We start from the raw sequence: 13270 nt of genomic DNA, 5'->3' as shown, positions 1-13270 counted from the left end.
AAGGGACAGCTCTTAGCAAACAGAATGAGTTGCAACGTTCATTATTCTGGACAAGCATGTTGTTCATGCAGCAGGAATATGGAAGTGTCTTTATTCCTGCCCTCCTGTCACTGTGATTTGTCTGATGACTTCCCAGTCAGCTGTGGTGTTTCCCAGTTGTCTCCCATCCACCCCTGCTTAGCTGTTTTCCCAGGGCAGTCATGGTTGACCAGGTTCCACTCTCCTGCTGTAGAAAATGAGGAAGGTGACCTTGACGGAGATATGCAGGAATCCTATGCAGAGACAATATGGTGTTATGATGAAGGCGCTGGCCTAGAAACCGGGAGACGGTGAGTTCAAGTCCCACCTTAGGCCTGAAAGCCGGCTGGGTGACTCTGGGCCAGTCCCTCTCTCTCAGCCCACCCCACCTCACAGGGTTGTGGTGGTGGGGAAAACAGGAGGAGGAAGGAGTATTAGGTATGTTCACTGCCTTGAGTTCACTCACACTCTCTCTCACACACACATATCTATATCTATAAATAAAACGTGTGATAAAAATATAACCAAACCACCACCACCCAGGCAATCCAGAGTGTCTGGACCGGTGTTTCTCAACCTCAGCTGCTTTAAGATGTATGGACTTCAACTCCCAGAATTCCCCATGGCTGCCTGGGGAATTCTGGGAGTTGAAGTCCATACATCTTAAAGCAGCTGAGGTTGAGAAACACTGGTCTAGATAATGTTCAGAAGCGACTCAGGCAGCTTCTGATTCCCTGGGCTGGCTGGGGAATTCTGGGAATTGAAGTCCACCCACCTTAAAGGGGCCGAGGTTGAGAGACAGCGCAGGGCAGTATAAGAAGGGGAGGGGGTCCAGCGCCACCAGACTTCCAAGCCTCTCTCGCCCTTGCCCACCTCCCTAAACGTGGCTTTAGACTTCCTGTGCAGTGGAGGGCCTAGCCCGGCCGCCCCAGGCGACCTCCCCAAGCCCAGCTCGCCGGCCGACCCCCGGCAGGCAGGCAGGCAGGCAAGCAGGCCGGCCGGCCTCCAGGCTCCCCACGTGCTCCACGGCGGTCACGTGAGGGCCGGGCTCTATGGTGAGGCGGGGCGCCTCTCCCTCCCCGCCCTCTATGGCCCAGGGCGCCGCGTGCGCCGGCCTGCTGCTCCCCGCCCCCCCGGCGGTCACGTGGGCGCGCGGGCCGGAGGGCGCCTGGCCCTGCCGGCGGGCGGTGGGTCGGCGCTGCATGACGCGCGGGGCGGGCGGGCGCAGGAGGGGGCGGCGCCGGCCGCGAGGAGGAGGAGGAGGAGGAGGGACGGCGGGGAGGGAGGAAGCCGGAAGCGCCGGAGCCGCGCGGGGGTCGGGCCGGAGCGCGAGGGGCAGCGCAGGCCAGCCGGGCCCGGACGGGGCAGCCAGCCAGCGAGGGAGTGGGGCAGCGGGCAGGCCGCCTGCCCGCCCTGGCGGTGAGTGAGGGAGGGGGGCAGGCCGGAAGGGAGAGGGCCCTTCCTTTCCTGGGGGTCTTCCGCTTCCTCCTCCCCTCCCTTTCCTGGGGGGCTCTTCCCCCTCCCCCTCCTCTCCCCTTCCTTCCTTCCCTGGGGGGGTCTTCGTCTTCCCCTTCCCCCCAGGACTTTTTACCCCCCTCCACCTCCTGACAACCACCCCCTGCCCTCTCCGCCTCCCCCTCCCCTACTTTCCAGACTTGACAGCCCGGGGTGCGCTTCTCTCTTTCCCCTCCTCCTTCTCCTCCCCCCCCCCGCTTTTCCTAAGAGAGGTTTTGCTCTCCCCCCCCCCATGTGCAGTCCCCTTCCCGAGAAAGGTTGCTCTTTCCACCCTTTGGCTGTCCCCCTCTAATGTAGACGATGGGGCTCCCCCCTTTGCCCCCTGCATTTCATTCCCCCCTGCTGTATTTATCTCCACCCCCCACCCCCCCATGCTCCTTTGGCTTGTTTTCTCTCTTCCAGAAGGAAGGAAGCTCTGTTCCCTCCCCAGCTAATCTCATCCCCTTTTTATTTCACTTTCTCTTCCACTCTGCAAATTTCTCCAGTTTGGCTTTTTCCCCCCCTTAATTCCTGCTGGCGACAGGCCCTGCTTTATTTTCAACAACACCTCGCCCTTTCAGCCTCCTCTTTATGCTGTCCGCCAGTCTCTCTCTCCCACTTCATGGCATTTTATTTCTGTGTCTCCACGGTCCCATCCTGCAGCATTCGAGGGGGGCCAAGGAATGGCCCAGCACCTGTTTTGTAAGCAACTGAATCTCAGATTCAGATCCTTAAACTTTCACACTGGGCTAAGACAGGCTTCCTTTCTGGGCCTTAGGTGAGGTCTGGCATGGTATAAACTAACTTCCTAGGTTCTAGGCATCCTGACCATCTCTAACTCTTTCCCCTCCAGCGTTTGTTAGCAGACCTTTTTTTCTTGCTTAACTTTTTTTGCTGTACAAATTGGTACTGGCATTATTTGGAAATAAGCCCCATTATGTACATTGGAATGTGCTCCCGGCTTTACAGCTGCTATAATTTACTCCCAGTTCCTGGGAGAAATGTCTGTACTCAGAGGTCTGAGTTCCTGGTTCATGGCTTACCCCTCACCATTTAAGACAACATTGCTAACTTTTAAAACTCTACATGGCCTGGGGCCGGACAGTCTTTCAGGACTGCTGTTCAGCCCTTCAGGTCTGCAGGCCAAAACTCTTCACAAGCCTTCTGCATCCCTCCATTCTCTTGGAGCGGGGTTTGGACCCTGCTCTGGATTTTGGAAATCTCCAGAGAAGTGTCCCTTTCACCAGGTTTTAATTCTTAGTTAACATTTGCATTAATTTGCCTGTTACCTTTTGGGATTCGGTGTGTTAACTATGGTTTGCCAATTTGAATAGAAAGGGGGCTTATAAATCGAATGACTCAAACAAACCCATGCTTCTTATATTCTTTGCCCTCCTCGAAGACTTGCCTTTTGCCCACACATCTGCTACTCCTCCTCCACCCACATTCCCCTTTTCCATTTATGGACTGGCCCTTTAAACTCTCCCTGTAAGTTCCGTCTTCCACCTGTTCTCCCACTATTCTTCCTTTTGCTAATTTGCCTTCTCTGTTTTCTCTCCCCACCTCCTTTTTCTCTCCCTCCCCCCTTCTTAAGATATCTCTGCTTCTCCTTGGTTCATTGTGATTACAAGGATAAGCTTCCTCGGTTATTACTGGTTGCAGGGACAAAGTCCATTTACCAACAAGGCTGGTTTGTATGCAGTAAAAATAAAGGCAGCCTTGCCATCTGAACTTTTATTTGGGATGGGGGAGGAAGATAAGGTTGTGGAATTTGGGGAACGAGGCAAGGCAGATTCTGACATCTTCTGCTACCTGCTGCGGGGGGTAACCTTGATGAAGTGAACTTACTGATATGGTATTGTAGGCGTCTTCTAGTCACAGCCTTGTAGCTTTTGGATTTGGTAGAGAAGATTGGTTTTCTTCCTTAGCCTTGCGAGTAAGCTGCAAGTAAGTATTGGGGGGGGGGGTTGGGGTGAGAAATAAGCCCTACAGACCTCAGATGCAGCTTTGAACTTGACGTTTGTAAGTGGTTGCTATTAATTGTTCTAGTTAGTACTGTACATTTTTCCCAGAATATACCATGGAGCAGTGTTCCATACTGAAGGTTAATATTTTGGAGATGGAATAGAGCAGTGTTTTTCAACCTTGGCAACTTTAAGATGCACGGACTTCAACTTCCAGAATTCCCCAGCCAGATGGCTGGCTGGGGAATTCTGGGAGTTGAAGTCCACGCATCTTAGCTGCCAAGGTTGAGAAACACTAGAATAGAACATAGGAAAGTTAATGGAATTTTCAAATACTATCAGTTAAATGGAAAATCAGAGTGCAATGTTTTTAAAGCAATGAACCTTTCCATTGTATCATTGCGCGTGGTGTATTTGAATGTGCCTCCACCATAAAGTAATCATTGCGTGTAGAAATCTTGTCTAGCAGGAAAATGTGTTCAATCGACTTGTTTCTCTGGCATGCCGTTTTTTTACGTGCATGGTGCTCTTTCATGTATGTGTGTGTTAGATTTCTGTCCTGCTTTTCCTGCAGGAACTCAAAGCAGTGTACATAATGCTTCCTCCTCCATTTTTTTCCCCACATCAGCAAGCTGTGAGGTACGTTGGGCTAAGAGAGAGGGAGTGACTCAGTCACCCAGAGAGTTTCCATGGCTCAGTATAGATTTGAACCTGGGTCTCCCCAGTGCCACGCTTGATCTGGTTTGAAACACTAAAACTCTTGCTTGGCGTCTGAATTGGTTTGTCTATGTAATGGATAGGGCATGTTTTTTTCCTGAATATGTAAGCTGAGGTTGTTTCTCGTTGGACCTTTTCCTTCTGGTTGACCTGAATATGCCGGAGTTTATTTTTTTCCTCCGTGCCACCAGAAGAAACGAATTGCTGCTTCAGATTTCTAAGGATGGGTTTGGCTGCAAAACCCATCCTTAGATTCAAAATTCTGGAAGAAGTTTTGAGCTGTTATAAGGAAGAGACTCTTGAACTGTTCCATATTGATCTTTCTCTTCCTGGTGAGGTGCAGCCTTTCAGAAGGAGTTTGTTGCACGGGCCTGTTCTAATTCCTTTCTCTTCTTGCAAGAGCTGTGGAGGATTTTGCATTCAGAATAATCTATTGCAAAAGAGGTGCGATCTCTGGGAAGGTGGTTTTCAGCACCTCACTGAATGTTCCTTCCAGCTGGAAACTTTGGCACCAGCTATTGGAGTTTTAGGAGTAACGTGAACTTTGCCAGACAGCCTGCTATTGTGACGGTCCCAGTACCAGGATCTTAACCTTAGAAATTCTCAAGGCAGTCCATTAGGAAGCTTAAATAATTTTTTATTAAAATCTGATTAACACAGGACAGCTGCAAAGTTCTGACTAAAGTTTTGGCGCCAAAACATTCAAAGTGATTAATTCCCTCTGATCTCATCCCTCCTCCCTGTCTTACAAACAAGCTCTTTCTCCTGAATTCCCCCCTCCCAGCTCGTTAGTTCATTAAAGTGATTTAGAGCCCTTCCAAGTGTCTTATCAGCAGTTCTTGGCCTTGGTCAAGAAGGAATGTGCTGAAGCATTTTGTCTGTTTGCGAAGCTGCAAAGCTGACACGTGTTTGCAGTGCTTTATGGCAGACGAGCAAAGGGAACCTGACAGCTATCAATTGTTTTCATGCCTTTTTAAATCTGCCTGTCCTTATTTTGGAAAAGTATTTAAGGCAAACGAATAGGGTTGTTGTGATGATCCAGTTCTAGACTCAACAAGGGACTGATCATTATCTTGAAAACCAGGTATGGGTAAAGGGCAACAGGTCTCTGAGCCTCCCTTTGACATTAATTGAGAAATGTCTGTTGTGGGTCTCCTTTGTATCAGAACAAGTGTTTGCAGCACAAATCCTTCTCTGGCTGTACTAAACTGGATTTTTAAAAAATCTGTTCAATCATATCTGATTCTCAGAGACTGACTGGACAAGTCCCTGCAGTTTTCTTGGCAAGTTTTTCAGAAGTGGTTTGCCATGGCCTCCTTCCTAGGGCAGAGAGAGAGGGACTGGCCCAGGGTCCCTCAGCTGGCTTCATGCCCAAGGCAGGACTAGAACTCACGGTCTCCCGGTTTCTAGCCCAGTGCCTTAACCACTAAGCCAAAGCCAACAGGAGTAGGGACCTTCCAGTTTAGGGTAAACCATGCCTAAGAGATGATGAAGAAACTCTTTTGGTTGCCAAAATGGGCAGGGATCGGGAAAGGGAGGATGAATGCCACAGAGACATATGGAGATGATCGTGTGTAAGCTTTTTTCCCCCCCCTATTAGTGCTATTGTAGAGCCTCGTGTGGCGCAGAGCTATAGGTGGCAGCATTGCATCCGAAACTCCCCCCACGACCCGAGTTCGATCCCAGCGGAAGCCAGATTCTCTCTCGGGCAGCTGGCTCAGGTCGATTCAGCCTTCCGTCCTTCCAAGGTCCGTGAAAGGAGCACCCAGCTTGCTGGGGAAGGGGACGACTGGGGAAGGCAATGGCACGCCACCCCGCTCTACAGTCTGCCAAGAAAACGTCGCAAAAGTGGCGTCCCCCCAAAGGGTCAGACATGACTCGGTGCTTGCACAGGGGACCTTTCACCTTTCACAGTGCTCTCTACATGGATCAGATTGATGGCCCCTTAATATCTTCTTAGCACTTCTTTTATTTTTTATTAAAGTTTACTGGATGGTTCGTTTTGGCATTTTGTCTGCCAGCCTGTTCTTTCCGGCTTTTATATGAGTTCAGTCCATCTCAGGAACAGCAGGACCCCAGTTAAAATTATTTGGGGGGCTTCAGTGTGTTACCCTCCTGAAATTTGTAAAAGCTTCTTCCCCTTTTGAGTTTTGATTTGGCCCAGGCTCTTCTGGTAGAGTGATAGCATTTCTAGGGTAACTTTCCTAGTCTTTTCTTGATCCAGAAATGACAATTTCTTACTGATTCTGCGCTTTCCACCAGCTTTCTTTAATGTCCAGTGTATCTGCTTCTAAAGCAAAGCCACTCTGTTGCCTTGGGAACATCTAGCACTAATAGGGAAAAAAAGGTTCTTACGATCATCTGCACATGTCTCTATGGTGTTCATTCCCCCTTTCCCGACCCCTGCCCGTTTTTGGCAATGGAAAGCTTCCTTCTTCATCTCTTAGGCATGATTTAATCTAAACTGGGAGGTCCCTACTCCTGTTGGCTTTTCACTAGGCAGAGTTTAAAAACTGCCTTGCCATCTTTCTGGTGAGCCGACTGGCCGATCCTGTCCTAATCCATTCTGTCATCCGGTTGAGCCTGTTCTTTTTGGATAAGTCTAAATTATTTCTCCACGACATACAAATTTAGGATCTACTTCTTGTCACCAGTATCTCGTCTTTTTGAGACTCCTGAGTTTTTCCTGTCCATCAAGATACGGTATATAACCAGTGGCCGTTTTCAGTATGCAGGTTCCCTGCTAGTTAGATTTTGGGGAGCCTAGCCACCCCTGTATCTCAAATTGCTAAATGCGCCCCAATACTCTGTTTAAAAACATTGTGCCAGAGTTTCTTCCCTGGTAGGCTGGAGAACATTTGATTTCAGTTCTCAAGAAGGAGAGTTAATTAACTTAGAGGTTCTTACGGTTATTCCTAGGAAGCGTGTTTTTTATGACTAAAGTGGGGCAGATGTTTTTCCTTTGACAGAAGAGCTTGCTTCAGTGGTAAAGTCCAGCCTGATTCAATTGTTGGTTTTTTGGTGTGCAGCTGGCAGCCTGAGGCAAGAAGCACTTGCTTAGGCCAGAAAACGGAGGTTTGCAGTTTTGTGCCCAGTGTGAAAATCCTAGCCCAGAAATCAGAACTGCGTCGACCAAGGGGACTGAATAGCGGGGCTGTCAAAACTAGCTAATTAGGCTGATGGATGAAATGTTTTATGATTGAAAATGTAGCCGGGCGAATCCACAGATTTTCCTTAGAAGTTCACTTTTCCTGCGTTCCAGGACAGGAAATAAATAAAAAGAAATCTTGATGCCAACTTAGCGACCTCCTTTCCTCCCCAGGGGTGATGCGGGTGGACGTGTCTTCCAGATGTTGTGCTTGGTGGCCCACGTGTGCCTGAATCTCTGTCGTCTGCTTTAGAAGAGTTTTATTTACACGCAAACCTGTGCTGATCTGTTAAAATTAAGGCCAGCATGCCTTGAATCTGATGATGGGCTGGTATAATGGAACAGTTCTGAATAAAGGCTCGCTGGAGGGTGTTGGCAGCGTTGGAAAAGCATTGAGTGTTTCTAAGCAAGTCTTGTATTGTGCAGTCACACTGCCTCTATTCAGATCCATATGTCATATTTCAGTTATAGCCCTCCGTGTTTTCACATTACTTCTTCCCTGCTCTTCTCATCCATACACACCCACACGTTCACAGGCACAGACGCATCCGTGAAAGAAGACCCAAAAGAAAAAAGAAATAGTAGCATACAGGTAGTCTTTACTTAACAGCCACAATTGAGACCAGAATCTCAGTTGCTAAGCAAAGCAGTCATTAAGAGAATCCTACCCAATTTTACCTTTTTTGCGGCTGTCAGTAAGCAAATCGCTGTGGCCGTTAAGCAAACCACGCGGTTCCCCATTGATTTTGCTTGCCAGAAGCTGGCCAGGAAGGTCGAAAATGGCGATCACGTGACCACGGGATGCTGTGACCGTCATAAATACGAACTGGTTGCCAGGCACCCAAATTGTGATCACGTGCCCATGGGGACACTGTGATGGTCGTAAGTGTGAGGACTGGTCGTAAATTGGTTTTCCCCAGCACTGTTTTAAGTCTGAACCTTCGCTAAACGAATGGTCATTAAGTGAGGACTACCTGTAAAGTCTTAACCTGTATGGGATCATTAGCAGCTGTGACCAAGAGGAGGGAGTTAAGGTAGAACGTTGAAGCCAATTTAGGCTTGCAAAACCAGGGGCATGAACCTCACTGAAAACAGTTATTGCTATAAACGAGGCTTGCTCTGTGTGTGTGTGTGTGTGTGTGTGTGTGTGTGTTAGAACCATGACTAGACCTTTGTTTTTTATTTTCTGAAAAAGTGAGGTCCCCTAACCCACACAGTTCCTTGGAATTTACTTCTCACGTGTCCAAGATAATTTGATTCCCAGTAAGTGCACAGCGGTGTTCTCCCCCACAAAGCAGTCCAATTCCACATTGATTGTTAGCCTGGAGACATTTCAGGTAAAGAGAAATCCTACTTGGGAGTGGATTAGTGGTTGCAGGTGGGATTGATGAATATTTGAGCAACAAGCTGGATTTTCCTGTGCAGATCCTAGCTCTTAACTAACACTAGGATCCCGAACAATTTAGTGCAAAATCTCGCTCCGCTACTGGTACTGCAGTAACAAACTCATGGAAAGCAAACGGTGCAGTGTTCTCTGCTGTGGGTTCATACTGTCATTCTGCTCTTCCAGGGGGTCTTGAAGAAGTGAATGCCATGCTCAGGTGCATAACCCTCTAACATGGAAGAAGGAGGTGGAAAAGAAGTAATTGACTTGAATAGTTTCCGGAGTCATCGAGGGAAAGGTAAGTGACTGTTTCCCAGCCCTTCATGAAAGGTGGGCAGAAACATTGGAGGATGCCATCCACCCAAGCTGGTTTTTGCAGTAGGTGTGATGCTCTTGAGAGGCATCAGGCCAGGGTTTCTCCACCAGGGCTCCGTGGCACCCTCGGGTTCTGTGAGAAGTCAGTAGGGGTTCCCTGGGAAATCACGATTAACTTAAAAAATTATTTCAGATTTGGGAAACATTACAATAAAGAGGTAAGTTTCATTCTTTATTTTTAGGTTAAGAGCACTGTGAATGCACATAGACAGGCCTACCCATGAAACGAATAGAATAATTTTGTATTTGAGCCTGAATACGCAGGGGTTCCTTCCTGAGGCCTGAAAAATATTTCAAGGGTTCCTCCAGGGTCAAACGGTTGAGAAAGGCTGGTCCAGATTAATTTTAACATATCTGTAGTTTTGAAGTTTCTGAGCACAACAGGTCAGAAAACGTGGACACCCCAGGTATTTACAGAGAATTGGTACCATTTTGCAAGCCAACATTCGTGATGCAGTTTGCAGTTTCTAGTTGCCCAAGGGATTTATTTCTGTAAACCCTCTCCTAGGTCTCACGCTACGTTATTCTTATGCTCACACCCTCCCCGGCTGGAACTGCTGCTCATTTCTAGCATTTTGCTGAATTTTTGGACAGGCGATAAGCCATTGTGACGAAGGGACCCCATTTCTCTGAAACGCTCTTTCTTTTGTGATTTGAGATATACCGTACGGCTTTTTCCCATTTTGGATTAAAGCTTGTGTTCCGTTTCCATAAGTCTAAATGGTCTTCTGCCAGGTATCCTCCAGTGACCCTTTAGTTCAGTTGAGGGGGCGTCATGTTCTTGGCACTGAGCAAGCGCACGTGTGCGCTGCTTGCCTTTGTCTGAAAAGGTTAAGATGGGGCTCGTGGGGAACGACTGTGGAATCCATGCCCTTGAATTTCTCTCGTGCCTTATTACAACGCAAACTCAGGCAATGTATTTCAGGCTGGAGTCATAAGGACTGACGTATAAATATTTATGGGCCGCTGTAAACCTTCAGCTGGTTGATAAGCCTGTCCTTCCTTCAGATAGGATTAACCACCGAAACGAGGGACTCATCACGATATCAGACTCCTCAGATGAAGAGCTGCCTGTGATGTTGGACACACCTGTTCGCCGGCAGTGGGAAGATGAGGAAGATGATGATGTCGTCATCTTGATGGAGGTAACTCCTCCCCTGTATGACATAACTATGATGATCAGCCTTTAATAGCCAGCAATAATGTGATACAGGTAGTCCTCACTTAATGACCATTGGTTTAATGATGGTTCAGATTTACGACCCTGCTGGAAAAAAACGATTTGCGACTGGTCCTCACACTTATGACTGTTGCAGCACCCTGGCAGTCACATGATCGCAATTTGGGCGCTTGGCAATCGGTTTGCATTTATGACTGTCGCAGCATCTCTTGGTCACGTGATCACCATTTTCTACCTTCTTGGACAGCTTCTGGCAAGCAAAATCCATGGGGAACCACGTGATTCGCTTAATGACCATGTGGTTTGCTTGACGATTGGTGATTCGCTTAATGACCACCGCAAAAGGTAAAATTGGGTTGGATTCACTTAATGACCAATTCGCTTAGCAACTGAAATGCTGGTCTCAATTGTGGCCCTTAAGTGAGGACTACCTGTAATGCAGCGCTCGCTGTCTGGTTTTTGTTTTATGTAGATGTATTCACACAGGGAGAATCCCCACTAAATACTGGTATTTTTTTACTTTTTAAATAGATTTTTTTCTTGTCCTATAAGTGTGGTGAAAGCTGACCAGGGAACTTATTGTTATCATCGCCTATTGAACACCTATTGCAACATTTGTTTGAAATTATTGCCATCTGTTCCAGCAGTTGTTTTGTTGTGGCATACCTGTTGTATTGATACTATAAAAATGCAGAAAGCCACTGTGAGCTCCCCGATGAACCATTGGCAACTCAATTCTGGTTCTCTGCTTTCCGAAACATCTTTTGCTGGTGTTCCATATATCTGCGTAACTAAGCTTTACGGGCTTCGTAAAACACAAGAAAAAAGAATCACGAGCTTCTCCGTGGTATTTTCTAAGTAACTTTTCAGCTGTGTAGAAACCAAATAGAGAAACAGAAAAAAGTCCTGTTAATTCCTATTGCAGTTTGGCGATAGAGCTGAGCGTTTTTTGAACAATGAATGTCGTAACTCCTGAATGCCATTGGCCAAAGGGCCTTCCCATACTGGTTTTAGTATGCTTTCTAATGGACAGCAGCTAAGGCTGGGTTCATCGACTAATACTTGTGGCTAAGCCATAATTATTAAACCACAGTTTGTTGCATAAGCTGCAGTTGGCTGGGGTCACACTTTGCACTAACCCAAACCAAATTGTCTTGTGTGTAAACCAGGTGCAGGGCTTTGATGAATGTCCCAAGGCTTAAAACTCACAATTTCCCCCTTGCATTCCTTAAATATCAGATTGCTGTTTCCAGCTGCTTAAATTTCTTCAAGCTGATGAGAGGTGGGGGGTTTATTACCTAAAAGCAATATATTGTGACCTATTCATTACATATATCCCAGAAGCAATTTCAGTTGTTTTTATTCTTTCCTCTGATATATTTCAGCACATATTGACAAGTAGAGCTGTTTGACCACAAGGTCAAAGTTATAATTTGAAAGGGCCTGCAGCAAGCAATGTTGCACCCTTTCTGTCTCCTGGGGGCGTTTTTTGCTTTGTTTTGTTCCACAGGAAGTTAGAATACACAGTATCTAGGTAGCAAAAACCTCCTTACTTTTCTAACTTTCTTTTTGGGGTTAAAGATTAAATAAATATATACATACATACATAAAAACAAATTCCCTTCTCACCCCTATGGGTGGTATGCGCCTTCCTCAACCTGGGGTCCTCTACCAGAGGCCTGGGAGTTTGAGGGTTCTGCGCAGGACCTCAGCCGTTCCTGGCTCTGCGGTCTTCTGGACAGGGAGCTCTGAGGTTGCTCCTGGGACCTGCTGGAGCCACTCTCCCAGCTTGGGAGTCACAGCCCCAAGTGCCCCCACCTACCTACCTCTCCTACCTATATATATAGAACAGCATGGATGGTATGTTCCCACAAGTAATCCTCTTTCTAACCAATACGAGAAAGGCTAGGATGAGATAGGGAAACTCTCCAAGACCCTCAGAGAGATTTTGTTCACCGGAATTTGAACTCCGGTTTCTCATTTCTAGAATGTATTTCCTTCTATCACCCAAAGGCAACTTAAAGGCCAGCTGTTGTCTGGGCAGAGGCATTTTAGACAGACCTAGAACCTGCTTCCAAAGGAATGGTGAATCTAACTCCTGTCTGCCTCCTTGTAAAGACAGCAACCAAGAAGTTTCTGCGGCCCAACGTGATCAAGCCGGCCGCTCCCTGGCAAGGCGTTAACGCGTCAGGGGAAGGAGGATCCAACAGCGACGTGGCCCTGTCCCGTGAAGACCAGAAGACCAAGCCCCCATCTTCTCCAAGGCTGCCTGGGACCCGCCGGAACTGTCTGAAGGCCGGGAGCATGGGACTGAGCCGACACGGAAGCAAGAATGAGGTCTTGGAGCTACCCGATTCGCCGGAGCCTGTGGAAACGAGGGAGATCAGTGGGGCCGGGCCAGAGGCCGGGCCCAGCGTGGTTCAGAAGAGGGAGGCTGCGGAGGAGGTCATCAATTTGGAGGAAGTGGTCTTGGTGACCGATCGGGAAGACCACGAGGAGAGAGATCGGACACTTCAGCCACGGCTCATGCCCAACCTCGGAGGGATTTTCCATTGCATCGAGGAGAACGCGCGGCTGGATCACCCGTACTTCCAGCCCGTGGAGAAGGAGGCGCGGACTGTGGTCAATCTTCTCGCTTCTCAGCCGGCCCAGCTGGAAATAGAACTGGGGCCACTGCCAAGGGTATATCAAGGGGAGATTCCGGGGCCGGCTTTTCCCAGGCCTGAGCCTCCGCAGGATGGAATTCCAGGCCCTGCTTCCCCGCAACTAGCTCACCCCTCTGAGGAAAACGGAGGCCAGCAGGCCGCAGTAAACGAGCAGGCGGGTCCGGCGTTTCCAGTCCAAGGGTCACTGGACGCCAGCTCCGGTGAGCTTCCCAAGCAGAGCGCGACTCTGCTGGACAAGGACCTCGTTGCGCTGCTCATCCGAGAAACGGTAAGTGTTGCTTGAGATCGCCGGAGCTGAGTCCTTGCTAGAAGCGGATTCGGGAT

The 13270-nt window shown here is 48.3% G+C and overlaps 1 protein-coding gene across 2 annotated transcripts in view; it reads left to right on the top strand.

Moving 5' to 3' along the window:
- The first annotated feature begins 1164 nt into the window (after window positions 1–1164).
- The window catches only part of RNF216 (ring finger protein 216), a 67372-nt gene continuing 55266 nt past the window's right edge, over window positions 1165–13270 (top strand). Inside the window, exons 1-4 of one of the 2 annotated variants that reach the window (XM_063314593.1) lie at window positions 1165–1205; window positions 8912–9023; window positions 10109–10245; window positions 12399–13214. In XM_063314593.1, the coding sequence (XP_063170663.1) occupies window positions 8960–9023; window positions 10109–10245; window positions 12399–13214 (1017 nt within the window). In that variant the 5' untranslated portion in view covers window positions 1165–1205; window positions 8912–8959. Of the gene's footprint in view, window positions 1206–8911; window positions 9024–10108; window positions 10246–12398; window positions 13215–13270 lie in introns of those variants that run through there. The other variant, XM_063314594.1, reaches the window with a different exon arrangement.

Source organism: Candoia aspera, chromosome 14, assembly GCF_035149785.1.
Source record: "Candoia aspera isolate rCanAsp1 chromosome 14, rCanAsp1.hap2, whole genome shotgun sequence".
In the NCBI taxonomy this organism is placed as follows: Eukaryota; Metazoa; Chordata; class Lepidosauria; order Squamata; family Boidae; genus Candoia; species Candoia aspera.
The sequence above is the reverse complement of the archived record's forward strand: the minus strand, read 5'-3'. Positions and strand labels throughout refer to the sequence as shown.